The following is a 27,334-nucleotide window of genomic DNA, read 5'->3' as shown; positions in this document are numbered from 1 at the left end:
CCACCATGCCCAGCCTTGATTTTTTGCTTTTAATAAAAAAGTTTGCCCCTTTCATAACTATATTTGTTTCATGTTTTTCAGAATATTTCTGTAAGCTAAATCAGACTATGGAAGCAAAGTTCAATGGTTGACAAAAGAATGAAAATACTGTTCTAGTGATGTACTAAATGTTCTTTTAATTTCTGCACAATGAGCTTGGAACATTTCATTGAATTAGAATTCTTTTCAGTTCATCCTAAAGAAAATTTTCTAGAGTCAGATTAGTTCATATATGTGTATATGTGTTTGTAGTCTTAAAATTGAATCATTTTTGTCCTACCTTTTCTCATCATCTGATCTGCAGCCAGTGTATTAGTTCACAATTAGATGAGCTTCTCTGTCCACCAACAACAGTAGAAGGCAGAAATGACGAGAAAGCTCTTCTGGAACAACTGGTGTCCTTCCTCAGTGGCAAAGACGAAACTGAGCTTGCTGAACTGGATAGAGCACTGGGAATTGACAAACTTGTTCAGGTATTTATTACAGTTGGCATTATTTAAGTAATGTAGCCCTGAGAAACTGTTTGGTTTTTTAGAGGTAGGGATCTCACTCTAGCCCAGGCTGACCTGGAACTCACTCTGTAGTTCCAGGTTAGCTGCAAACTCAGCAATTATCCTAGCTCTGCCTCCCAAGTGCTGGAATTAAAGGTGTGTACCACCATTCCTAGCTTAGAAAGTGATTTTTAAGCAAGAGTTTTCAATATTTTTCTCACCATTTTAGCTATTTTATCATTGATCCCTTATGAAAGTTATCAAAATATATAATAAGTAGTGGCCTTTTAAAATAATAAGTACTGTGATAATTAGAAAATTTTGAATTTGAAAGTCTTAGCTTTACTTTATGGAGCAAAGTCTTACAAGTCAGTCTGAAATAGAATTCAGATGTATATTATGACTTGTTATTTTAGGACTCTGTCCTTTATTCATACTTGTCTTCAACATTTTGACTTCCTGCTTAGCTTTTCAGATTATGGACTGGTAATATCATGACTATAAATTTTTTTTTTCCGAGGTACAGTCTCACTTTAGGTCAGGCTGACCTGGAATTCACTGTATGTTCTCAGGGTGGCCTTGAACTCAGAGCAATCCTCCTAACTCTGCCTTCTGAATGCTGGGATTAAAGGCGTGTACCACCACACCCAGCATGACTGGCAATTTTTTTGGGGGGGGGTTGATTTTTTTTTTAATTTACTTATCCATTTTGAGAGAGAAAGAGAGGCAGATATAGAGAGAATGGGCATGCCAGGGCCTCTAATCAAACTGCAATTGAACTCTTAAGATGCATGAACCCCCTTGTGCATTTGGCTTACATGGGTCCTGGGGAATTGAACCTGGGTCTATAGGCTTCACCTGGGTCTATAGGCTTAACTGCTAAGCCATCTCTTCAGCCCTGGTTTGATTGTTTGAGGTAGGGTCTCACTCTAACCCAGGCTGATCTAGAATTTATTATGTAGTCAGGCTGGCCTCAAACTCATGGCAATCCACATAGCTTTGCCTCCCAAGTGCTGGGATTAAAGGTACATGCCACCACACTCGGAGAGTTAGGACATTTTCAAATCATATTTTAATCCGAGATTTAAACTATCTCAGTTAATTTATTCCATTTCAGAAGCAAATTAACACAAGAGAGTCCTTTGGATAATAAACGTCTGGAGAGCAGGAATTTAGATGAAATATATTATGATAACACTTCCTGTAGATAACTTGCTGTCATTGGAATTTATATAGAGATGCATCTAATTCATTGGCAGTAGTTTGTTTATAAGATACTTTGGCTTCTTTTCTAACAGGGGGGTGGATTAGATGTATTATCAGAGAGGTTTCCAGCACAGCAAGCAACACCACCTTTGATGATGGAAGAAAGACCTACCCTCTATACCCAGCCATACTCGTCCCCTTCTCCAACTTCTACTCTACCTAGCCCCTTCCAAGGCATGGTCAGGCAGAAACCTTCCCTGGGGGCTATGCCTGTTCAAGTCACATCTCCCCGAGGCCCGTTTTCCCCTGGCATGGGCATGCAGCCCCGGCAAACGCTGAACAGACCTCCAGCTGCACCTAACCAGCTTCGACTTCAACTACAGCAGCGATTGCAGGGACAGCAACAGGTAAGCGTTCTCCTTTAGCCATGGGTACTTGACACAGTCCCTGCCAAAGCTCTCCACAGTAAGAGCACCCAAAGGCTATGGTAAACATGTTGCATTCACTCCCAGAATCTCTGTGAAAGACTCGAATAATCCTGCATCTGCTGGGAAGGGGATAAAAGAACCCTTTTATCCAGTTAGTATACTGGCTCCTAACAAAGTTCTTTAAAATCTACAGCTTAAAGGTAAGTTAATTTTTTGTTTTGTTTTGTTTTTTTGAGGTAGGGTCTCACTCTAGCCCAGGCTGACCTGAAACTCACTATGTAGTCTCAGGGTGGCCTTGGACTCATGGTGACCCACCTACCTCTGCCTTCCAAATGCTGAGATTAAAGGCCTGAGCCACCATGCCCTGCTTAGGTAAATTAATTTTTGTTTTTTGAGATCAAACTACTTTCATATTGAACTATGTAATTACTAAATTAATAAAGATAAACATCTTAAATTACAAAGTAGAGCAAGGAGAGATGCTGTTTATTTGAACAAAATAAAGCTTATTTTGTTTGAAGTTGGTGAGATTCATATGTGGTGATATTATTATGCTAGAGTGGAAGAAAGACAAGATGGAGGGCCTGGGAGTTGTGGATGAATTAAACTCTTGCATGACAGGAAAGAAATTGATCCAGTGCCATAAATATTTAAGATTGTGTAAGAAGACATGGATATAGTCATCAAGAACTTCAAAAGCAAATGGTTAATGGTCAGCTGGGTGTGATATCACACGCTTTTAATTCCAGCACTTGGGAAGCAGAGGTAGAAAGATAGTTGTGAGTTTGAGGTGCCAGCCTGTGATTACATATTGAATTCCAGGTAAGCCTGGGCTAGAGAGAGACCCTACCTCAAAAAAAAAGAAAGAAAGAAAGCCAGCCAGCCAGGCAGGCCTGGTGGTGCACATCTTTAATCCCAGTACTCGGAAGGTAGAAGTAGAGGATTACAGTGAGTTCAAGGCCACCAGAGACTACATAGTGAGTTCCAGGTCAGCTTGGGATAGAGTAAGACCCTACCTTGAAAACTAAAAGGAGGTGGTGGGGCTCTGAAAGCTGGGCCTGGTGGCACATGCCTATAATCACAGCACTCAGGAGGCAGAGGTAGGAGAATCACCGTGAGTTCGAGGCCACCCAGAGACATGGTGAATTCTAGCTCAGCCTGAGCTACAGTGATACCCTCCCTCGAAAATCCACTAAAAGAATAAATAAATAAATAAGGAATTAAAAGAAGAGGGGCTGGAAAGATGGCTCAGCAGTTAGTTGCTTGCTTGCAGATCCTGAAGGCATGGGTTTGCTTCTCCAGTATCCACATAAAACCAGATGCACAAAGTGGTACATACAACTGGAGTTCATTTGAAGTAACAAGAGGCCCTGCTGCACCTATATTCACTTTTGGTCTGTCTCTCTCTCTCTCTTAAATAAATATGTGTGTGTGTGTATACACACACAAATACATATGTACATGTATATTTAAAAAATATGGGCTGGAGAGATGGCTTAGCGGTTAAGCACTTGCCTGTGAAGCCTAAGGACCCCAGTTCGAGGCTCGGTTCCCCAGGTCCCACGTTAGCCAGATGCACAAGGGGGCGCACGCGTCTGGAGTTCGTTTGCAGAGGCTGGAAGCCCTGGCGCACCCATTCTCTCTCTCTCCCTCTGTCTTTCTCTTTGTGTCTGTCGCTCTCAAATAAATAAATAAATAAATTTAAAAATAAAATAGTTTCTTCAAAAAGTTTTAAATAAAATATATAAAAGCATTAAGAGAAGAGAAAAAAATTAAGTCTTTTTTTTTTTTCTGAGGTAGGGTCTCACACTAGCCCAGGCTGACCTGGAATTCACTATGTATCACAGCGATCCTCCTACCTCTGCCTCCCAAGTGCTAGGATTAAAGGCATGTGCCACTGCGCCCAGTTTAGAAATTAAGTCTTAATATACTCCAAGGAATTAGTTGAAGGTAATAGCCCGCCATCCTCTGGTTATTGTGGTGGTAGTTGTGAGTTTTTGTTTTATGTTGTTTTTGTATTTTCATTTTGGCTTTTGTTTTGCTTTGCTTGTGGGGGCTTGGGGGTTGGTTAGTTTGGGGTTTTTTTTTTTTTTTTGGTTTTGGTTTGTTTTTTTGAGGTAAGGTCTTACTCTGCTCAGGCTGACCTGTAGTCCCAGGTTGGCCTTGAACTCACTAATAACAATCCTCCTACCTCTGAGATTAAAGGCACACACTACCATATCCAGCTCCCCATATGGCATTTAGAGATATTTTCTATTTATATATTTATTTAAGAGAGAAGGAGAAGGGAACAGTCAGAGAATGGGCATACCAGGCCCCATTTGAATCTTCTACCTAAAAAAAAAAAAGGAAGAGGAGGGAAAGAAAACAAACTACCTTTTCTTTTCCTCCTTTCATTTTTGAGACAGGGTCTCAGTGTGTTGCCTAAGCTGGCTTCAAACTCCTGGATTCAAGCAATCCTCTTACCTCAGCCTCCCCAGTAACTGTGCTTAATGGCATGTATCACACCTAGGCTAGAGAATAGGTTCGTGGTGGTGGTGGTATTGTTGTTGTTGTTACAGGACCTCATGCTGGCCTGGAGCTCTCCCTATGTAACCCAGGGTAACCATGAGCTTCTGTTCTTCCTTTCTCCAGAAGCCACTGCACGTAGATTCATGCAGTGTGGGGCTAAACACAGGGCTTCGCACATGGAAGCAGGTACTCTGACAACTGAACTATTCCCAACCTCAGGCTACTTTAAAGAACACTTTGTTGGGGCAATAATTTTATGCATGACTTGACACTTGAGCATTTTGACCTGGATTGTACTTGTTCTAGGAGTATCCTATGCATTGAAGGATGTTTAGCAGCATCCCCAGTGTCTAGTGCTAAATAATAGTACTATCCCCTCCCACAGTATCACAACAAAAATGCCTTTTAAAACCACATGAGGGGACTTCCGGTTAAGATGGCAGCATAGGTACCACGCCAAAGCAGCCTAGGGGGGAAAAAGACCAAAAAAACTCAGCAAAATACACACTTTTACTAAAAAGTGAAGTGTATAGGAAATTGAAGCGGCAGCAGAGAAGTAGAAGAGTTCCAGAGCATCCAGAGCCTGCACAGGCGGGAAAAGCGGCTCCGGCAGCTCGGCCAACCGCCACAGCCGCAGCGCACCAGAAAGCCGCCAGACTCGGCTCGAGCCGCAGGAAAAGCCAGGTGCGGGAGCTTCCCCTCACACCACGCTCTCCGCAACTCGGGAAACGTGCGTGAGAGGAGAGCGGCAGCGAGCAGCGCAGGAGCAGACCACGAGGTAGAAGAACACTTGGAGCAGCGAGAGATCCAGAGCAGCTGCGGCTCCCTCCGCTCCCCCACCGCCTGAGCCCAGCTCCGGCGAACAGAGCAGCGGCCCGGGACCCGGCCACGCCAACATGGGCTGACAGCGGGACCCAAGCAGGAGCAGAGTTCAGCAGCAACATCAGCGGCTCCAGCACCGGTAACAGCAGCCCCAGCAGCAGCAGACCCAGGAGCGGCAGCAGCGGCAGACCCCGCAGCAGCAGCTTCAGGGTGAGCAGCGGCAGTGGACACAGCAGCAGCAGCTTCAGCAGCAGTGGTGGCTCCAGCAGTGGCAGCTACAGCAGCAGCAGAGGCAGCAGCAGCGGCTCAGTTTGCCCCGCAGGAAAAGCAAGTGCCCAGCTCCAGAAATCAGAACAGCAGCCCGACGACCCAGGCAGCAACTTAACTGAGACCAAAATCATCCAAGGTAACTGGGATTGCACCAGGGAAGGGTCTCACTTGGTCACAAGCTGACTTGGATCCCTCAACAGACCAGAAATCTAATCCTCTTTGTTGGTAAAGGATCTGGTCATTATAATAACTACTCTTGCATACATACTCGGGGCTGTTTTTGATTGAATGTGTACAGTGTTTAGTTAAATTTTAGAATCTACCTGTATTTTATTCCACTCAGCCTGCTTGAATACTCCTATAGCAGGGAAACTCAACCCCTAAGAAGATCTTTGTAGATACTCTGAGAGTCTTAAGAGCCACACCTAACACCTTAAGGTCCTACCCTGAAAATATATTACATCAAATCAATTGATACAGCTAAGAATACACAGCTAGCTAGAAAATCCAAGCATTAACTTAATCCAAGATGCAAAAATATATACATTATAACACAAGAAACACTAAAAAGCAAGACGATATAAATCCACCTAAAAGTATTAATGCATCAGAAATGTCCTCCAGTGAGAAAGAGTTAGAGGAAATGCCTGAGAAAGAGTTCAAAAGAATAATTATAAATATGTTCAAAGAGGTCAAAGAACACATGAAAACAATCAAAGAAGAAATCAAAGAGGAAATCAAGGAGGAAATCAAAGGAATCAAAGAAGAGGCAGGACACCAATTTAATGAAATAAAGAAGGCAATACAAGACATAAATAGGGAAATAGAAATAATAAAGAAAAACCAGTCAGAATTACTAGCAATGAAGAACACAGTTAATGAAATAAAAAACTCTGTAGAAAATCTCACCAGTAGGATGGATGAGGGAGAGGACAGAATATCTAAGCTAGAAGACCAGGTGGCAGACCTAATGCAGTCCAACAAAGAGAAAGACAAACTTATAGAAAAGTATGAGTGGGAATTTCAAGATATTCGGGACACTATGAAAAGATCCAATATAAGAATTCAGGGCATAGTAGAAGGAGAAGAACTCCACTCCAGAGGCATAGTAGGCGTCTTCAACAAAATCATAGAGGAAAATTTCCCACAAATTGGGAAAGAGGTGCCAATACAGATACAGGAAGCCTTTAGAACCCCAGCCAGACAAAACCCAGAAAGAACCTCCCCTCACCATATTATAATCAAACTTCCAAACACACACACCAAAGAAAAATATTGAAAGCAGTTAGAGAGAAAAATCAAGTTACCTACAAAAGCAAGCCCATCAGGATTACAGCAGATTATTTAACACAAACTTTTAAAGCCAGAAGGGCTTGGAGTGGTATATTCCAAGTTCTGAAAGATAACAACTGTCAACCAAGGTTACTTTATCCTGCAAAGTTATCCATTCAAATAGATGGAGAAATAAAGACATTCCATGACAAAAGCAGGTTACAGGAGTATTTGAAGACAAAACCAGCTCTACAGAAAATACTTGATAGAATCCTCCATGCTGAAAAAAAGGAAAAGCACACATATAAGGAACCTAGAAAAAACAAGCTATACTCAAATACCAGTTAACAGAAGAGAGCACAGGTAGAACCAGAAACACACACACACAAAAAAAATGGCAAACATAAATATACACCTTTCAATAATATCTCTTAATATCGACGGCCTCAATGCCCCAACGAAAAGACATAGATTTGCAGACTGGGTTAAAAATCAGGATCCTACAATTTGTTGTCTCCAAGAAACTCACCTTTCTACAAAGGATAGATATTATCTTAGGGTGAAAGGTTAGAAGACGGTGTTTCAAGCAAATGGGCCTAGAAAACAAGCAGGGGTTGCTATCCTAATATCAGACAGGGTAGAATTTAGTCCGACGTTAGTCAAGAAAGATAAGGAAGGTCACTTTATATTGATTAAGGGCACACTCCAACAGGAGGACATTACAATCCTAAACATATATGCACCTAACATGGGGGCTCCCAAATTCGTCAAACAAACACTATTAGAACTAAGGTCACAGATAACACCAAACACAGTGGTGGTGGGTGACTTTAACACCCCACTCTCATCAATTGACAGGTCATCCAGGGAAAGAATAAACAGAGAGGCATCTGGACTAAATGAGGTCATAGAAGGAATGGACCTAACAGATATATAGAGGACATTTCATCCAAAGGCTGCAGAATATACATTCTTTTCAGCAGCACATGGAACATTCTCTAAAATAGACCATATATTAGGACACAAAGCAAATCTTAACAAATTCAGGAAAATTGAAATAATTCCTTGCATTCTATCTGACCACAATGGAATTAAACTACAAATCAGTAGCAAGAAAGGCTATAGAGCATACACAAAATCATGGAAACTAAACAATACACTACTAAATGATGAGTGGGTCAATGAAGAAATCAAAAAGGCAATCAAAAAATTTATAGAGTCAAATGATAATGAGAACACAACATACCAAAATCTCTGGGACACAATGAAGGCAGTTCTAAGAGGTAAATTTATAGCCTTAAGAAATTAGAAAGGTCACAAGTAAAGGACCTAATGCTTTGCCTTAAAGCCTTGGAAAAAGAAGAACAAGGCAAACCAAAAATCAGTAGACGGGAAGAAATAGTAAAGATTAGGGCAGAAATTAATGAAATAGAAACAAAAAGAACAATCCAAAGAATTAATGAAACAAAGAGTTGGTTCTTTGAAAGGATAAACAAGATTGATAAACCCTTAGCAAATCTGACCAAAAGAAAGAGAGAAGAGACACAAATTAATAAAATCAGAGATGAACTAGGTAACATCACAACAGATTCCAGAGAAATTCAAAAAATCATAGGGACATACTATAAAAGAATATACTCCACAAAGTATGAAAATCTGAAAGAAATGGATGATTTCCTTGATCTATATGACCTACCTAAATTAAATCAAAATGAGATTAATCACTTAAATAGACCTATAACAAACATGGAGATCCGAACAGTTATCAATAATCTCCCAACTAAAAAAAGCCCAGGCCCGGATGGATTCACTGCTGAATTTTACCAGACTTTCAAGGAAGAGCTAACACCATTGCTTCTTAAGCTTTTCCAGGAAATAGAAAAAGAAGGAATTCTACCAAACTCCTTCTATGAGGCCAGCATCACCCTGATACCAAAACCAGGCAAAGATAGAACAAAAAAAGAAAATTATAGACCAATCTCCCTCATGAACATAGATGCAAAAATTCTCCACACAAAATATTGGCAAACAGAATACAAGAGTATATCAAAAAGATCATTCACCCTGACCAAGTAGGCTTTATCCCAGAGATGCAGGGATGGTTCAACATACGCAAATCTATAAATGTAATACATTACATAAACGGGCTGAAGGACAAAAATCACATGATCATCTCATTAGACGCAGAGAAAGCATTTGACAAAATCCAACTTCCCTTCATGATAAAAGTCCTACAGAGACTGGGAATAGAAGGAACATATCTCAATATAATAAAGGCTATTTATGACAAGCCTACAGCCAACATATTACTGAATGGGGAAAACCTAGAAGCTTTTCCACTAAAATCAGGAACAAGACAAGGGTGTTCACTGTCCCCACTTTTATTTAATATAGTTTTGGAAGTCTTAGCCATAGCAATAAGGCAAGAGACACACATAAAAGGGATACAAATTGGAAAGGAAGAAATCAAGTTATCATTATTTGCAGATGACATGATTCTATACATAAAGGACCCTAAAGACTCTACTAGCAAACTGTTAGAGCTGATCAAAACCTACAGCAATGTAGCAGGATACAAAATAAATACACAGAAATCAGTAGCCTTCGTATATGCTAACAACAAACACACAGAGGATGAAATCAGAGAATCACTCCCATTCACAATTGCATCAAAAAAAATAAAATACCTTGGAATAAACCTAACCAAGGAAGTAAAGAATCTATACAATGAGAACTTTAAAACACTCAAGCGAGAAATTGCAGAAGACACTAGAAAGTGGAGAAACATCCGTTGTTCCTGGATTGGAAGAATCAATATTGTGAAAATGGCAATCTTACCTAAAGCAATCTACACATTTAATGCAATCCCTATCAAAATTCCAAAGGCTTTCTTCATGGAAATAGAAAAAACAATCCAAAAATTCATTTGGAATCACAAAAAACCTCGAATATCTAAAATAATACTGAGCAACAAAAAAGAGGCTGGTGGTATCACCATACCTGATTTTAACCTATACTACAGAGCCATAGTAACAAAAGCAGCATGGTACTGGCACAAAAACAGACATGTAGATCAGTGGAACAGAATAGAGGACCCAGATGTAAGCCCAAGTAGCTATAGCCACCTGATATTTGATAAAAATGCCAAAAATACTCATTGGAGAAGAGACAGCCTCTTCAGCCAATGGTGTTTTGAAAACTGGATATATATCTGCAGAAGGATGAAAGTAGATTCTTCTCTCTCGCCATGCACAAGAATTAAGTACAAATGGATTAAAGACCTTAACATCAGACCGGAAACTTTGAAACTGCTAGAGGAAAAAGTAGGGAAACACTTCAACATATTGGTCTTGGCAAAGACTTTCTGAATACAACCCCAATTGCTCAGGCAATAAAACCACAGATTAACCACTGGGACCTAATGAAATTACAAAGATTTTGCACCGCAAAGGACATAGTGAAAAAAGCAAAGAGGCAACCTACAGAATGGGAAAAAATCTTCACCAGCTATATATCTGACAGAGAATTAATATCTAGGATATACAAAGAACTCAAAAAGTTAAATAATAAGGAATCAAACAAGCCAATCAAAAAATGGGCTATGGAGCTAAATAGAGAGTTCTCAAAGGATGAAATATGAATGGCATATAAGCATCTAAAAAAATGTTCTACGTCACTAGTCATCAAGGAAATGCAGATTAAAACTACATTGAGATTCCATCTCCTGTCAGATTGGCCACCATCATGAAAACAAATGATCATAAATGTTGGCGGGGATGTGGAAAAAAAGGAACCCTTCTGCACTGCTGGTGGGAATGCAATCTGGTCCCGCCATTGTGGAAAACAGTGTGGAGGTTCCTAAAACAGCTAGAGATTGATCTACCATATGACCCAGCTATAGCACTCCTAGGCATATATCCAAAGGATTCATCTCATTTCCTTAGAAGTACGTGCTCAACCATGTTTATTGCTGCTCAATTTATAATAGCTGGGAAATGGAACCAGCCTAGATTTCCCTCAACAGATGAGTGTATAATGAAGATGTGGCACATTTATACAATGGAGTTCTACTCAGCGGTAAAGAAAAATGAAGTTACGAAATTTGCAGAAAAATGGATGGACCTGGAACGTATTATACTAAGTCAGGTAACCCAGGCCCAGAAAGCCAAGCGCCACATGTTCTCTCTCATATGTGGATCCTAGCTACAGATGACTGGGCTTCTGCGTGAGAATGAAAATACTTAGTAGCAGAGGCCAGTAAGTTTAAAAGGAGACATAAAGGGTAGAGAAAGGAAGGGAGGAGGATACTTAATAGGTTGATATTGTATATATGTAATTACAATGATTGGAATGGGGAGGTAATATGATGGAGAATGGAATTTCAAATGGGAAAGTGTGGGGGTGGGGAGGGAGGGAATTACCATGGGATATATTTTATAATCATGGAAAATGTTAATAAAAATTAAAAAAAAAAAAACCACATGACTTGGTGTGGTTTTAAAACATCTGACCTAGGTATAGTCATTCTTCAGTTTTACTAAAAAAGAAAAAAGAAAGGACTTGTCAAGGCATAGGGGAAAATCCATTCAAGCAAACAAAGTAGTAACAACCCACCTAAACTGGGTGTGGTTGTGGTATGCAGATAGACTAGGTTTATACTGTCTTCTGGCCACAACCCGTATTTCCTTTTTAAGCTACCACAAGCCCTTTAAAAATAGTATTTAAAGTCAGGTGTGGTTTGCATGCCTTTTTATCCCAGAACTCAGGAATAGAGGTAAGAGGATTCTGGTGAGTTTGAGACCACCCTGCGACTACATAGTGAATTCCAGGTCAGCCTGGGCGAAAGTGAGACCCTACCTCAAAAAAAAAAAAAAAAAAAAAAAAAGAGTATTTATGGGATTAAAGAGATGGCCTAAGGGTTAATACATTTGCCAGCCAAGCCAAAGGACCCAAGTTTATTCCTCAGTACCCACCTAAAACCAGATGCACAAAATAACACATATGTCTGGAGTTCATTTGCAGTGGCTGGCAGCCCTGGCATGCCCATTCTCATTCTCTCTCTCCCTCTCTCTTTCTTCCTCCCTCCCTCCCTCCCTCTCTCCCTCTCTCCCTCCCTCCCTCTCTCTCCCTCTCTCCCTCTCCCTCTCTCCCTCTCCCTCTCTCTCTCTCTCTCTCTGTCCTCCTCCCTCTCCCTCTCCCTCTCCCTCTCCCTCTCCCTCTCCCTCTCCCTCTCCTTCTCCCTCTGCCTCTCCCTCTGCCTCTCTCTCTGCCTCTGTCTTTTTTCTTTTTCTTTTTTTTTTTTTTATTGACAACTTTCATAATTATAAAGAGTAAATCAAAGCCGGGCGTGGTGATACACGCCTTTAATCCCAGGTAGAAGTAGGAAAATTGCCTTGAGTTTGAGGCCCCCCTGAGACTACATAGTGAATTCCAGGTTCACCTGAGCTAGAGTGAGACCCTACCTCAAACAAACAAAAAACAATAAATCTGGCGTGGTGGCACATGCCTTTAATCCCAGCACTTAGGAGGCAGAGATAGGAGGATTACCATGAGTTTGAGGCCACCCTGAGAGTACATAGTAAATTCCAGGTCAGCCTGGGCTAGAGTGAGTCCCTACCTCAAAAAACCAAAAATAAATAAATAAATAAAAATAAACCATGATAATTACTTCCCTTCCCCTCCCCCACATTCCCCTTAACAAATCCACCTCCCACCATGTCCCCGTCCCCCTCAGTTAGTCTCTCTTTCACTGTTTGTTTGTTTGTTTGTTTGTTTGTTTGTTTGTTTGTTTTTGAGGCCCTCTCTTTTATTTTTTTTTAATTTTTATTTATTTATTTATTTGAGAGCGACAGACACAGAGAGAAAGACAGATAGAGGGAGAGAGAGAGAATGGGTGCGCCAGGGCTTCCAGCCTCTGCAAACGAACTCTAGACGCGTGCGCCCCCTTGTGCATCTGGCTAACGTGGGACCTGGGGAACCGAGCCTCGAACCGGGGTCCTTAGGCTTCACAGGCAAGCGCTTCACCGCTAAGCCATCTCTCCAGCCCCCTCTCTTTTATTTTGATGTCATCATCTTTTATCCTGTTAAGAGAATCTTGTGTAGATAGTACCATCCACCTTTCTCCTAACTAAATACGATATTTTTAAAAAATAAATAGGACCCGGGCATGGTAGCTCACACCTTTAATCCCAGCACTCAGGAGGCAGAGGTAGGAGGATTGCTGTGAGTTCAAGGCCAATCTGAGAATACACAGTAAATTCCAGGTCAGCCAGAGCTAGAGTGAGAACCTGCCTCAAAAAATAAATAAATAAACAAACAAACAAACAAAAAATGGTATTTAGCTTTTCAATTTTATTAGGAAAAACATAATATTTGATGCTATTTAAATATGACCATCATTCACTTGTTTTATTAAACATATTATTATTTCTTTTCAACGAGTCTTTTGGGTATCCCATTTTGGACTTTTGAATATTATCCCCACCTCTAAGGAGACTTTTCCTACTTCTCAACTGACCAAGACCAAGGTTTTCAAGAAAGTAAAAAAATATGATCATTTTGGAAGGCCTTCATTGGAAGAAACAGAATTTAACCTGTTTGTTGAAAAATAGATAGAAAATTTCTAATCAGAGAGAAGAGGCAGGTCAGAGAGGGAGGAAGATACACAACAGTAGGTGCACACAGAGTGGGACAAAGGTACACAGCATTGGTCAGGTGCACACATAGAATGGGATGGAGGTACTTAGTATTAGTCAGGTGCACACATAAGAGTGGGCTGGAGGTACACAGCATTGGTCAGGGGCACACACAGAGTGGGCTGGAGGTACACAGCATTGGTCAGGGGCACACATAGAGTGGGCTGGAGGTACACAGCATTGGTCAGGGGCACACATAGAGTGGGCTGGAGGTACACAGCATTGGTCAGGTGCACACATAAGAGTGGGCTGGAGGTACACAGCATTGGTTAGGGGCACACATAGAATGGGATGGAGGTACTTAGCATTGGTCAGGGGCACACATAGAGTGGGCTGGAGGTGCATAGCATTGGTCAGGTGCACATAGAGTGGGACGCAGGTTCACAGCTTCGGTCAGGTATACACATAGAGTATGATGGAGGTATACAGCTTTAGTCAGGTGAACAGTCAAGTGAAAGTAAAAATGAACAAGTATTACTTTAAGGACAGAAAAAATACAGATTTTCTTTAACAAGAAATGCTCATAGCACAGTGTGGGTAGGAATATCCTGAGGCATGGCCCCTCTGCCACCTCAGAGGGACTGGCTCTTGCCTTCATGACCCCATGGTGAATGCCATCACCCCACTGAGGAGAGCCCCAGGGTAACATGAGCAGGGGTGAGGGTATAAGAGTATAATCTGTTATGTTTACAGGTTTTTTAAATAGCAAAAACAGTGGTCATTAATTTCTATTTGGAATACCCCTTGTATTTCTGAAAACAACTTCTTATTTCTACAGTATCTTTCCTCTCTTCACCTATTTTATTCTCACATTGTCTTACAATGGAGACAATATGTAAAGCTATGAGTTTGGTATCTCAACTGTCCTCTTTCTGCAGTTTACATGACTTCCTTACCAGCACTGTTGTATTGTTACCTGTCCTCATTTTCTTCTCCCCTGTTTCATGTTGCTGTTCCTTTTGCCTCACGTTAACTCTTGCCATCCTTCTTGCCACTTGACATTCTCATCCCTGGAGACCTGTTGAATTCACTCCTACTATTGGCTGCTGCCTGTGCATTACTCTCTAAATGTGCAAATATCGCACTCGTTTCCCATGGTATTGCATGCTGACCTCTGCCACTCCACAGGGAATTCCCAGAAGACAGTGATTGGTTCACCCTGTAGCCTCCCACTGTCTACAATATCTTGAAGACATTTTTTTCAATAAATTAGCTTGATTTTTTTTTTAATTTACACCCATTGTCTTTAAGTGTAGAAAGCACATAAATTCCGATTTTTTTGTTTTGTTTTGTTTTTGTTTTTCGAGGTAGGGTCTCACTCTAGCCCAGGCTGACCTGGAATTTGCTGTGTAGTCTCAGGGTAGACTCGAATTCATGGTGCTCGTCCTATCTCTACCTCATGAGTGCTGGGATTAAAGGTGTGCACCACCACACCCAGCTGATTTCAGTTCTTAAGAATTACTTTAGCTGGACATGATTACGCATGCCTTTAATCCCAAAGTTCTTTGGGGGCTGGAGAGATGGCTTAGCAGTTAAACGCTTGCCTGTAATGCCTAAGGACCCCAGTTCAAGGCTCGATTCCTCAGGACCTACGTAAAATTGATACACAAGGTGGCACATGCATCTAGAGCTTGTTTGCAGTGGCTGGAGGCCCTAGCACACCCATTCTCTCTCTCTCTCTCTCTCTCTCTCTCTCTCTCTCTCTCTATCTATCTATCTATCTATCTGTCACTCTCAAATAAAAATATAAAAAAGTTCTTTTCATCTTGTTGGCAACTTTATTTTTGGAGTGACTGAATGTTTTATGCTGTCCCACGGTGTTGTCCCTTAGTATTTATATTGTATGAACTTCTCCTCAAGGTTGATTTGCTGTTGATATAATGTGAGTCAAAAATAAGTGAAAGGTGGGCTGGAGAGATGGCTTAGTGGTTAAGGCATTTGCTTGCATAGCCAAAGGATCCAGATTCGATTTTCCAAGACCCACGTAAGCCAGATACATAAGGTGTTGCATGCATCTGGAGTTTATTTGCAGTGGCTAGAGGCTCTGGCATACCCATATTCTCATTTTCTCTCTCTCTCTCTCTCTCTCTCTCTCTCTCTCTCTCTCTCTGTAATAAATAAATATAAAATGTTTTTTACAAAATAAATGAGGGCTGGAGAAATGGCTTAGTGTTTAAGGTGCTTGCCTGTGAAGCCGAAAGACCCAGGGTCAATTCTCCAAATCCCATGTAAGCCAGATGCACATGTTGTTGCATGCGTCTGGAGTTCGTTTGCACTGGCTAGAGGCCCTGGTATGCCCATTTTCTCCCCTCCCCTCTGTCATAAGTAAATAAATAAATATCTTAAAAATAAATGAAATCTAAGACTGGGGAGATTGTTCAGTGGTTAGAGGCACTTGCTGACAAAGGCTGCCATCCAGGGTTCAATTCTCCATCCACCCACATAAAGCTAGACAGGCAAGAGCCCTGGCATGCCTACATCCTCGCAGATGTGTGATAATTTTTTTAAATAAATAAAAGTAGAGTTAACTTAAGCTATTTCCCAATGAGAAATGTCATGACTGTTCATAGCTTTTTAAAATTTTTTAAATAAACTTTACATATAGTATAATAAAATTATCCATATACTTGTATAATTTATGGGTTATGGAATATCATATAAACATAAAATAGCATAGAGTTGGGTATAGTGGCATATGCCTATACTATACTCTCAGCTTCTTTGGAAGCTGAAGCAGGAGCCCAGCCATTTGAGACCAGTCTGGGCAACATTGTGAGACCCTCTATATATCTCAGAGGTAGATTGTTTGCATAGATGTGTGAGGCCCTATGTTCAGTCCCCATCTTTGCAACTGTAATCATAAACAACAAAATAATTACTAGCTCTCCAAAGAGTTGATTCCTAGTGAATTATATTGAGGAAGAAAACTTTGAGCTATAGATTGATTATAATGAAAATTTACTTCTGGGTATACTGCTTTGGTTTTTCAAGGTAGGGTCTCACTCTAGCTCAAGCTGACCTGGAATTAACTATGTAGTCTCAGGCTGGCTTTGAACTCATAGCAATCCTCCTATCTCCATCTCCCATGTGCTGGGATTAAAAATGTGCACTGCCATATCTGACTAGGTATACTGCATGCTTGTGACCTATAACTGTCGCCTGATCTGAACTGAGCATCAGACCAGTGTTCCACAGATTATTCTGGAAGATCGATGTTGAGAGTTACGTCAGGAAAAGGCTCATCATAAACACGCTGCACAGCTCCTTCTTAGAGATGCACGGTGTGGTTTGGCCAATTAAAGGCTTGTAAAATGGCTGTGGTAATAAATGTGTTTTACCTTGTGTAACCCATCATTTCCAGTACTTCATACAGCACAGCATGCTATTTTCTTGACACATCTATTAATATCCTGCAGAACAATGTTCTTTAGAACACCAATTTGGGAAATGCTAGTCTAAAGTAATTACTTCTTCTAGTTAAATAAATATCTATTTTCTCAGACTATTTGTTTCTTATATAATTCTCTCTGGCTAATGATATCATGTTGGATTTTCCAAAATATATTCCTACCAACGTTAGTACCTTTGCATGAGAATACCCTCAGCTCTCAGTATATCTTCCAGACCTTTGCAGAACTGCCATTATTTTATATTTATGTTTTTCTTCATAATATTTAAAGACCTAAATACACTTCTTTCCTTTGTTACAGTACTTATCTGAAGTGAATATTTTAATGCATGTGTGTTCATATGCATGCAGGTGCACATCTCTGTGCATGTGTTCATAAATGTGGAGGCTGGAGTACAGCCTCTGAAGCACTTCCTCCTCTTTTGAGACAGTGTCTCTCCTAGGCGAGACAGGCTGACCAGCAAGCCCCAGGCGTCCTTCTGACTCTACCTACACGCATGCACCACCATGCCCAGTGCTTTTCCATGGGTTCTAGAATTGAACTTAGGTTTAATTGATCTGAACTATTTCCCCAGCCCCTGAAATAACTAACAAATAATAAAGTAAATAATAAAAGTACACTAAATAGGGCTGGAGTGATGGCTTAGTGGCTAAGGTGCTTGCCTGTGAAGCCTAAGGGCCCAGATTTGATTCTCCAGGACCCACATAAATCAAATGCACAAGGTGGCGCACGCGTCTGGAGTTTGTTTGCAGTGGCTGGGGGCCCTGGCACGCTCATTCTCATTCATATTCTCTCTCTCTCTCTCATAAATAAATAAATAAATCTTTTTAAAAATATGTTTGTGGATGTATACATGTATGTATATATGCATGTGTACATTCTATTTTTTTGTTGTTTTGTTATTTTGAGACAGGGTCTTACTCGAGCCCAGGTCAGGCTGGCCTCAAATCAGGGTGATCTTCCTACTTCAGCCTCCCAAGCACTAGAGCCACCACACCCAACTTTATGTTCTACTTTTAGTGTTGTGTTTATAAATATTGGGTCATTAGCCTTTTAGTAAATAAACATGGAAAATGTTACTAAAGCGCAATACTAACATGTTTGAGTAATCAATAGTCTGTGTTAATTTAGAGTCATGTTGTTTATGTGTTGAAATATAATGTTCCTTGTTTCCATTTTCTTAGTTAATACACCAGAACCGGCAAGCTATTTTAAACCAGTTTGCAGCAACTGCTCCTGTTGGCATCAACATGAGATCAAGCATGCAGCAGCAAATTACCCCTCAGGTAATATGTGGAAGCCAGGTGGTGACAGAACTCTAGCTCAAGCTGTGTTTCTTAAAGTGTTCAGTGTCATTGAAATGGGCTATCAGTTAATCTTTTAAAGATGCTTATAGTGTTTGCTTTTAGAATGAAGTAATAACCCAATTGTGATTCCTCTTTCTAATATTTGGTCTAAAGCCACAGATCTGTGTTGTGTTTTATTTTTATTGTTGTCATTGTTATGAGATACCAGATGACCAGGTAGAAAATTCATTGCTGCTCTGACTAGCACAAAATAAGAAGTCTGTGATCCAGAGCTGTGTGAATGGTATCTGAAACCTGATCAAACTAGTGACTTTGCTGAGCTGTTTCAGCTCTCTTCTGCAGTCTTATCAGCTTGAACATTGGTATTTTCAAGCTTTTCTGTTTTTGTTGTTTTGTTTTGTTTTGTTTTTCAAGGTAGGGTCTCATTCTAGCTCATGCTGACCTGGAACTGCTAAGCCATCTTTCCAACTCTTAGCCTCAGGGTGGCCTCAAACTTACAGTGGTCCTCTTACCTCTGTCTCCCAAGTGCTAGGATTAAAAGTGTGCGCCACCATGCCCAGCTGGTTTTTCCTTTTTTAGTGATATTCATGGCTTTTTCATATCTCAAAGGTAATATATGTTTATTCTAGATAATTTGGGAAATACAGAAAAGCACAAGGAAGAAAATCAAAACCATTTGCAATAGCATTTCATTCATTTAAATAAAGTATAATAAATGATGTCAGTGGGTAAAAGACTGTTATTCCATACTAGTAAAATATACAGTTTTGCAAAATAAAAGTCTAATAGTCTGTTAGAACTCATCAAGCAAATTTTTGTTTCTTATGATTTTTATGTTTTTCTTAATAGTTTTCTTATCTTTTATCACAAAATAATACATCCTTTCTTTTTTCTCAGTACTTTTTTACTTTCAATTTGAAATTTGAATATAGACAGCTGTAATAGATACCATCTTAGCATTTATCAGCTATTTAGCCTATAATATATACTTGATTCATTTTATTCTCCTTTAGTTATTACTAAGAAGTTCCTCCTTTTCTGTTTTAATTTTTCTTATTGTCTGTTGACTACTATATGTTTCACTGCCCCCAAGATACCACACTTTATCCTAGAAGCTTTCCAGAATAGGTAGTGATTGTGATGATTTTTGGTAAGTGAGGAATTATTTTCACTTTTACAGCCCCCCCTGAATGCACAGATGTTAGCACAACGTCAGCGGGAGTTGTACAGTCAGCAGCACCGACAGAGGCAGCTAATCCAGCAGCAAAGAGCCATGCTCATGCGGCAGCAGAGCTTCGGGAACAGCCTCCCTCCCTCATCTGGACTGCCAGTTCAGATGGGTAACCCCCGTCTTCCTCAGGGTGCTCCACAGCAATTCCCCTACCCACCAAACTATGGTACAAATCCAGGAACTCCCCCCGCTTCTACCAGCCCATTTTCTCAACTGTCAGCAAATCCTGAAGCATCCTTGGCCAACCGCAACAGCATGGTGAACAGAGGCATGACAGGAAACATCGGAGGACAGTTCAGCACTGGAATCAACCCTCAGATGCAACAGAATGTCTTCCAGTATCCAGGATCAGGTATGAATGCCACAGTTGAATGTTGCTTTTCTAATCCACATGTAGAAGCAGGTCTTCTTGGTGTGTGCTTCCGTGTCCTGACGTTGAGGATTGTGCCAGGGAAGCAGGGGAGGTACAGGTGGAGGTGTCAGGAAGGTGGGGCTGCAGGCCTTACACCGAAGTTCTTATCACTAAATAGTTGAATGATTTGAGGCTCTTCTCCATTTGATAGTTGAGACTAATAAGGACTTGTATGACTCTGAAATTTTTAACATTTCATGTGAAAATCACATTCTATTTTTTCTCTCATGGATCCCTGTGAGATCTAATTTAATTTCCTCAGGTAATGGGTTTTAGTACATTAACTCAAATTTTACATATAGTTTTTAAAAAAAATTTTTTATTTATTTGAGAGAAAAAGAGAAGAGAGAGAGAGAGAGAGAGAGAGAGAGAGAATGGACATACCAGCGCCTCTAGCTACTGCAAAGTCCAAAGGCATGTGCCATCTTGTGCCTCTAATTTATGTGGGTACTGGGGAATTGAACCTGGGTCCTTCAGCTTTGCAAGAAAGTTCCTTAACTGCTAAGCCATCTTTCCAACACTTACCTATAGTTGTTTCATTGAGTGATTGTGTTTTTGATAGCTGACATCAGGATAATCAATCTTTACAAAGTATCTCAGACTTCTTTAGTGGTACTGCTTTGGTGACATTCACTAGATGGATTATGACTTCTTCCAACAGTGAACATTCTAATTTCCAAACTTGTCTTATTTTTTTAATTTAATATGGGGTGGGGCAGACATGCTATAGCACTTGTGTAGAAGTTAGAGGACAACTTCAAGGTGCCTGTGCTCTACTACAAACCAACTGCTAGACTGCAGTGAACATCATACTACCTGGCCCCTGAGCTCTGAGCATCCTATCTTTCTTTTTTCCTTTTTTTCTGGGGGGTGGGGTTGTTCAAGGTAGGGTCTCACTCTAGGCTGTCCTGGAATTCAGTATGTAATCTCAGGGTGGCCTTAAATGCTCAGAGATCCTCCTACCTCTGCCTCCCAAGTGCTGGGATTAAATGCATGCACCACCATACCCAGCGAGCTTCAAATTTTTGGTTCTACTGACTTCACAATTGTCTTGGACACAGTTGGGATCACGAATGCATAAACCACTTTGCATCTGATTTTATATGGATGCTAGGAATTGAACCCAGGTTATTAGCCTTTGTAAGCAAGTACCTTTAACTGCTGAGCCAGCCCCCCAGTCCCAGAAGTTTTTTATGTGTATCTAGCTTATGTGAATTCTGGGATGTCGAACCTGGGTCCTTAGGCTACACAAGCACTTGCCTTAACTGCTAAACCATCTGTCCAGCCTTCATCTGTTGTTTGCTCTGTTTTCCATTTCTTTCTTTTTATTTATTTTTGATTTTTAAAAAACACATTTTAGGGCTGGAGAGATGGCTTAGTGGTTAAGCGCTGCCTGTGAAGCCTAAGGACCCCTGTTCAAGGCTTGATTCCCCAGGACCCACGTTAGCCAGATGCACAAGGGGTCACACACATCTGGAGTTCGTTTGCAGTGGCTGGAAGCCCTGGTGCGCTCATTCTCTCCCTCCCTCCCTCTCTCTCTCTCTCTTTCTCTCTCTCTCTCTGCCTTCTTCTCTCTGTCTATCACTCTCAAATAAACAACAAAAAAAAAAACATTTAAAAAAAACATACATTTTAAGGCCGAGCATGGTGACACACGCCTTTACTCCCAGCACTTGGGAGGCAGAGGTAGGAGGATTGCTGTGAATTTGAGGCCACCCTGAGACTACATAGTGAATTCCAGGTCAGCCTGGACCAGAGTGAGACCCTACCTCGAAAAACCAAAATAAAAACAAAACAAAAAAAATTGTATTCAGATTTTACAAAGGAATGCAGAAAGAGGAAGGCTAAGAGGTAAGGGGAAATAAACTGGGAAGAGGAGAAGTACACCACGTGGATCCCAAAAGCCCATGTGGGCCGCTTGTAGCTCAGGAGTCCACGTAACCAGATATAGATTTTAGAAAAAAATGTGAGAGGGAATTTTTAAAATAATCTGCACTTTTAAGAAGGTTCAAAAGTGAAGATGGGGGCTGGAGAGATGGCTTAGCGGTTAAGTGCTTGCCTGTGAAGCCTAAGGACCCCGGTTCGAGGCTCGGTTCCCCAGGTCCCACGTTAGCCAGATGCACAGGGGGGCGCACGCATCTGGAGTTCGTTTGCAGAGGCTGGAAGCCCTGGCGTGCCCATTCTCTCTCTCTCTCCCTCTATCTGTCTTTCTCTTTGTGTCTGTCGCTCTCAAATAAATAAATAAAAATTTTAAAAAAAAAAAAGCTGAAAGTTTAAAAAAAAAAAAAAGTGAAGATGGGGGCTGGAGAGATGGCTTAGCGGTTAAGCGCTTGCCTGTGAAGCCTAAGGACCCCGGTTCGAGGCTCGGTTCCCCAGGTCCCACGTTAGCCAGATGCACAAGGGGGCGCATGTGTCTGGAGTTCGTTTGCAGAGGCTGGAGGCCCTGGCGCGCCCATTCTCTCTCTTCCTCTATCTGTCTTTCTCTCTGTGTCTGTCGCTCTCAAATAAATAAATAAATGAATAAAATTAAAATTTAAAAAAAAAAAGTGAAGATGGTAATAAAAGAAAAAGGTGTCTCTTCCAGTCAGGGCGGGAAAGAGCTCTTACCCATCCGAAGACACTGCTGCCAGCTCCAGAGAGAGGAGAAAATGGGCTCCATTTCTTTCTTTGTTTTGCTGTTTCAAAGTAGGATCTCACTCTAGGGCAGGCTCAAACTCATAGCAGTCCTCCTACCTCTGCCTCCCAAGTACTGGGATTAAAGGTTTGCCCTACTGCCCCCTGGTTTATTTTCCATTTCTTTATCCTAAATGAGGATATCCTTTTTTTTTCTAATCACTTTGAGATTCTACAAGGGAGTGGCAACAATACATATTTTATTAATCTATCATGTTTAATTAGTTTTATGCAAAATTAAATGGCAGCTCCTGAAAAAAATAGATCATTTTATTATATAAATGAAAGAAAAATTTTTAAAAATATTTTATTATTTATTTGACAGAGAAAGAGGCAGAGAGAGAGGATGGGCATGCAAGGGCCTCCAGCTACTGCAAACGAACTCCAGACACTTGTGCCCCCTTGTGCATTTGGCCAATATGGGTCCTGGGAAATCATACCTGTGTCCTTTGGCTTTGCTTGCAAACACCTTAACTGCTAAACCATCCCTCTATCCCAAGAAAAGGTTTTTTTTTGGGGGGGGGGTTGAGGTAGGGTCTCACTCTGGTCCAGGCTGACCTGGATTTACTATTAGTCTCAGGGTGGCCTTGAATTCTCAGCGATCCCCCTACCTCTGCCTCCTGAGTGCTGGTATTAAAGGCGTGCACCACCATGCCTGACAAGAAAAGTAATTTTTAAGGGTGCTTCAAAGTAAATTCCAGCTGGGTATGATGGTACACACCTTTAATCCTAGCACTCAGGAGGCTAAGGTAGGAGGAACACCATGATTTTGAGACCAGCCTGAAACTACATAGTTTCATAGGTCAACCTGGGCTAGAGCGAGACCCTACCTCAAAAATTAAAAGGTACTGCAAAGTGAATTCCAGTGAGAAGGATGCTAATGGGCTTGTATAATCAGTATTGGCCACTCATAGTAAGTACTGGTAATTGGTTTTCTTTCTTCTAGACCAGCGCTTTTTTTTTTTTTCTTTCATTTTTCTTTTTTTGAGGTAGGATCTCATGTCATTACAGCCCAGGCTGATCTGGAATTCACTGTATAATCCCAGGCTGACCTCAAATTCAAAGCAATCCTCCTACCTCTGCATTCCCAGTGCTGGGATTAAAAGCACATACTGCCATGCCCCAGCACCAGACCAGCTTTTTGATTGATGGTGGGGGGCGGGGGAAGACTTTTCACAAAAGTACTTTCTCTTTGTAAAGTGAGCATTCATACTACATACAAAGCCCAGTAGGCAGTGTGGTAGTGACTGGTTTTACCCATTTGTTGGCTGAAATAAAATGCAAAATTTCCACTTCTTCCGTGAACTGCTGCTTCAAAGAAATACTGTAAAAACTATTGGTTTTTCTGGAGGGAATAATAACATTTAAAGATGCAGTGCTTTAAATTTCTCAACTCTACTAAATTACAAAGTTGCTCTAGCATGACAGCAGCTTGAGAGCTCAAGACCAGATTTCAAGGTCAAGAAAAGTTCCAGCCTTTTCAAATCACTCCTCAAAAATTAAAAATGGAAGGAGGAGATGAAGGGTGAAAACAGGGTAGAAAGAAAAGAAAAGAAGGAGTGTGAAGTTCATTGTCACTTAAGGGCTCTCTGTGTTAGTTATTTTCTTATTGCTGTAACCAAATACCTGATAAGAAGCAATTTAAGGAAGGGTTTATTTTGACTCACAGTTCACAGTCACAGTCCATCTGGTAAGGAAGACATGAAGCAGAGAGAAAAGAATGAGGCTGCTGGGCTCCCTTTCTCTGTTTTATTCAGTCTGGGACACCACCCCCCCACACACACACACAGCTCATACAAAGGTGCTGCCCACAGATATGGCCCTCTCACCTCAATTAACCTAATCTAGAAAGTTCCTCGCAGACATTCCCAGGTGTTTGTTTCCATGGTGATTCTAAGTTCTGTCAAGTTGATAACCAGTGATTACCACCACTGGCTCTTTGGCCTTTGTTGGTTTTATGCTTTCATTTCTGTTTAGGCCAGAAAACTTGTCCCATAAATAAACTGAAAGGGCTGAGGATATAGACCACTTGATAATAATGCCAGATTTGGGAGTTCAGGAAGAGTCCCCCAAATTTATAAACTTCAAGTTTGGGTTCCATTCTACCTTTAACTGATAAAGACAGACTCAAGAAGGATAAATTATGAATTGTTAAGTTTATTTAGGGAGAATTCACAAATTGTGGGGTTTAAGGGAGATTGGGATCTAGGAAAGAAAACTAGAACAGAGTCAGAAACAAGTAGGAAGTAGGAAACACTCTCATGTGGAAACACTGCATAGTTTATAAGGTTCATTTAAGAGAAACTGAGGGGCTGGAGAGATGGCCTAGCAATTAAGGCACTTGCCTGTGAAGCCTAAGGACCCAGGTTTGATTTCCCAGAAGCCACGTAAGCCAGATGCACAAGGTAGCACATGCATCTGTAGTTCCTTTGCAGTGGCTGGAGGCCCTGGGGCACCCATTCACTTTCTATATCTGCCTCTCCCCTCCACAAATAAATAATTTTTTCAAGAAAGAGAACTGGAGAGATAGTTCAGTGGTTAAGGCACTTGTCTGCAATGCCTAAAGACCTGGATTCAGTTCCCCAGTACCCATGTAAAGCCAGATGCACAAAGTAGTGCATACGTCTGGAATTTGTTTGCAGTGGCTAGAGGCCCTGGCACACCCATTTTTTCTTTCACCCCCTCTCTCTCTTCTTGCAGATAGTACCCACACACACAGTTATTTATTTATTTGTGTTTTTTTGAGGTAGGGTCTCACTCTAGCCTAGGCTGACATGGACTTCACTGTGTTGTCTCAGGGTGGCCTTGAACTCACAGCGATCCTCTACCTCTGCCTTCCGAGTGTTGGGATTAAACGCAAAATAATTTAAAAAAAGAAGAAGAAGAAAGTGACATATGCCTTTAATCCCAGCACTCAGGAGGCCAAGGTAGAAGGATTGTTGTGAGTTTGAGGCCAGTCTGGGACTACATAGTGAATTTCAGGTCAGCCAGGGCTAGAGCAAGACTCTACCTCAAAATAAATAGAGAGAGAAATTGAGGCTTTTGAAGAAAAACTGGACTAAAGCTACAAGCATGTAGAGGATATAATTTAGGGGCTTATGTAGGAAGAAACTCCCTCATGGGATCTAACATGTGCTTTCCCATGGAAAAAAGTTAAAAGAGCAAATGGTGGTGACTTAAGGAAGAATCGCAGGGAAAAAATCAAAGCAGAAACCAAGGAATTCAGAAGAGAAATGAGTAATGAAGAGAGTTACACTACTCATGGTTATCCCGAATTTAAAGAAATTACACAAGGGCTGGAGAGATGGCTTAGTGGTTAAGGCAGCCTGCAGGTTTGATTCTCCAGGACCCACATAAGCCAGATGCACAAGGGGGCACATGTGTCTGGAGTTCGTCTGCAGTGGCTGGAGGCCCTGGTGCGCCCAGTCTCTCTCCCTCTCTCTCTGCCCCACCCCCCTCAAATAAGTAAGTAAAAATAAAGTTCAAAAAAATTACACAAGTAGCAGGCCTGGAGCTATGAGAACACCCACATGGTAGATCTAAAGTTTAGGAAATAAGCATGTGGTAGATTCACAGGAAAATCATGCATGTAATCAAAGTGAGAAGTTACCCAAACTATAGGGCAAAAGCAAGCCAAAAAGTTCTCCCAGACCAAGAAACTATTATGCTGTCTTGCCCCCACCCACCCAGCCAGGCTGGGGAGGGGGAAGCTAGGCCGATATGTATCCCTGTGGTCCAAGAGGCAAGCAGACCTGGAAGAGTAGATCAGGGCAGAGCTAGTGACAAAACAGCATCCTTTATAGGCAAGGGAAAGACCCAGTTGGTTTGTAGCTTTGGAGAGCCGGTCCCAGAGCCAACCCACCTGGATCAGTGCCTTTGTGCTAACTAGGTAGTGCACTAGACTGTGGACAGCAGAGGGCGCTGTAAATCAGTCTTGATCAAACAGGAGTTCTATTTCTGCCAAGAGTTGTGTTCTTTTGTCAGGGTGAGGTGTCATGCGGGGTAGCATTTCCTAGTTCCTCCTGGGCCTCAAACTCTAACTGAAACTGCCTAAAAGAAGCTACCTTTCTCATATCCTCCTTTTTTTTTTTTTTTTTTTTTTTGCCAAACATGCACAAAGCCCTGCGTTTGGTCCCTGACACCACATAAACTGGGTATCTTCAGCTTCATAATGAGTTTGAAGGTACCTAGTCTACAGGAGACCCTATCTCAAAAAAAGCACCAAAATACCTATGTCCCACCAGGCTTCAGAGGTTGGTCAAACTTAGATCCTTCAGCCTAATCTGTTTTTTAAAGTTTTATTGGAATGTGGTTCTGTTTACTAGTTTATTATGCTCACATGTTTACTAGTTTGTCTGTGGCTGGATTCATACAACAGAAGTAAATAGGTATTACCAAAACTTTATGGGCTACAAAATCAAAACTACTTAATACCTGAAGCCGGGCATGGTGATATACGCCTTTAATCCCAGCACTTGGGTGGCAGAGGTAGAAGGATCACTGTGAGTTCAAGGCCACCCTGAGAGTGAGTTCCAGGTCAGCCTGGACTAGAGTGAAACCCTACCTT

The 27,334-nt window shown here is 41.3% G+C and overlaps 1 protein-coding gene across 5 annotated transcripts in view; it reads left to right on the top strand.

Annotated features, from left to right (window-relative positions):
• The window catches only part of Ncoa1 (nuclear receptor coactivator 1), a 252,169-nt gene that overhangs the window by 198,454 nt on the left and 26,381 nt on the right, over positions 1-27,334 (top strand). For all 5 annotated transcript variants that reach the window (XM_045148792.1, XM_045148791.1, XM_045148790.1 and 2 more), the window contains exons 15-18: positions 344-512; positions 1,829-2,143; positions 18,329-18,430; positions 19,632-20,034. In XM_045148792.1, the coding sequence (XP_045004727.1) occupies positions 344-512; positions 1,829-2,143; positions 18,329-18,430; positions 19,632-20,034 (989 nt within the window). The remainder of the gene's footprint in view (positions 1-343; positions 513-1,828; positions 2,144-18,328; positions 18,431-19,631; positions 20,035-27,334) is intronic.

This window comes from Jaculus jaculus, chromosome 5, assembly GCF_020740685.1.
Source record: "Jaculus jaculus isolate mJacJac1 chromosome 5, mJacJac1.mat.Y.cur, whole genome shotgun sequence".
NCBI classification, from domain to species: domain Eukaryota; kingdom Metazoa; phylum Chordata; class Mammalia; order Rodentia; family Dipodidae; genus Jaculus; species Jaculus jaculus.
The sequence above is the reverse complement of the archived record's forward strand: the minus strand, read 5'-3'. Positions and strand labels throughout refer to the sequence as shown.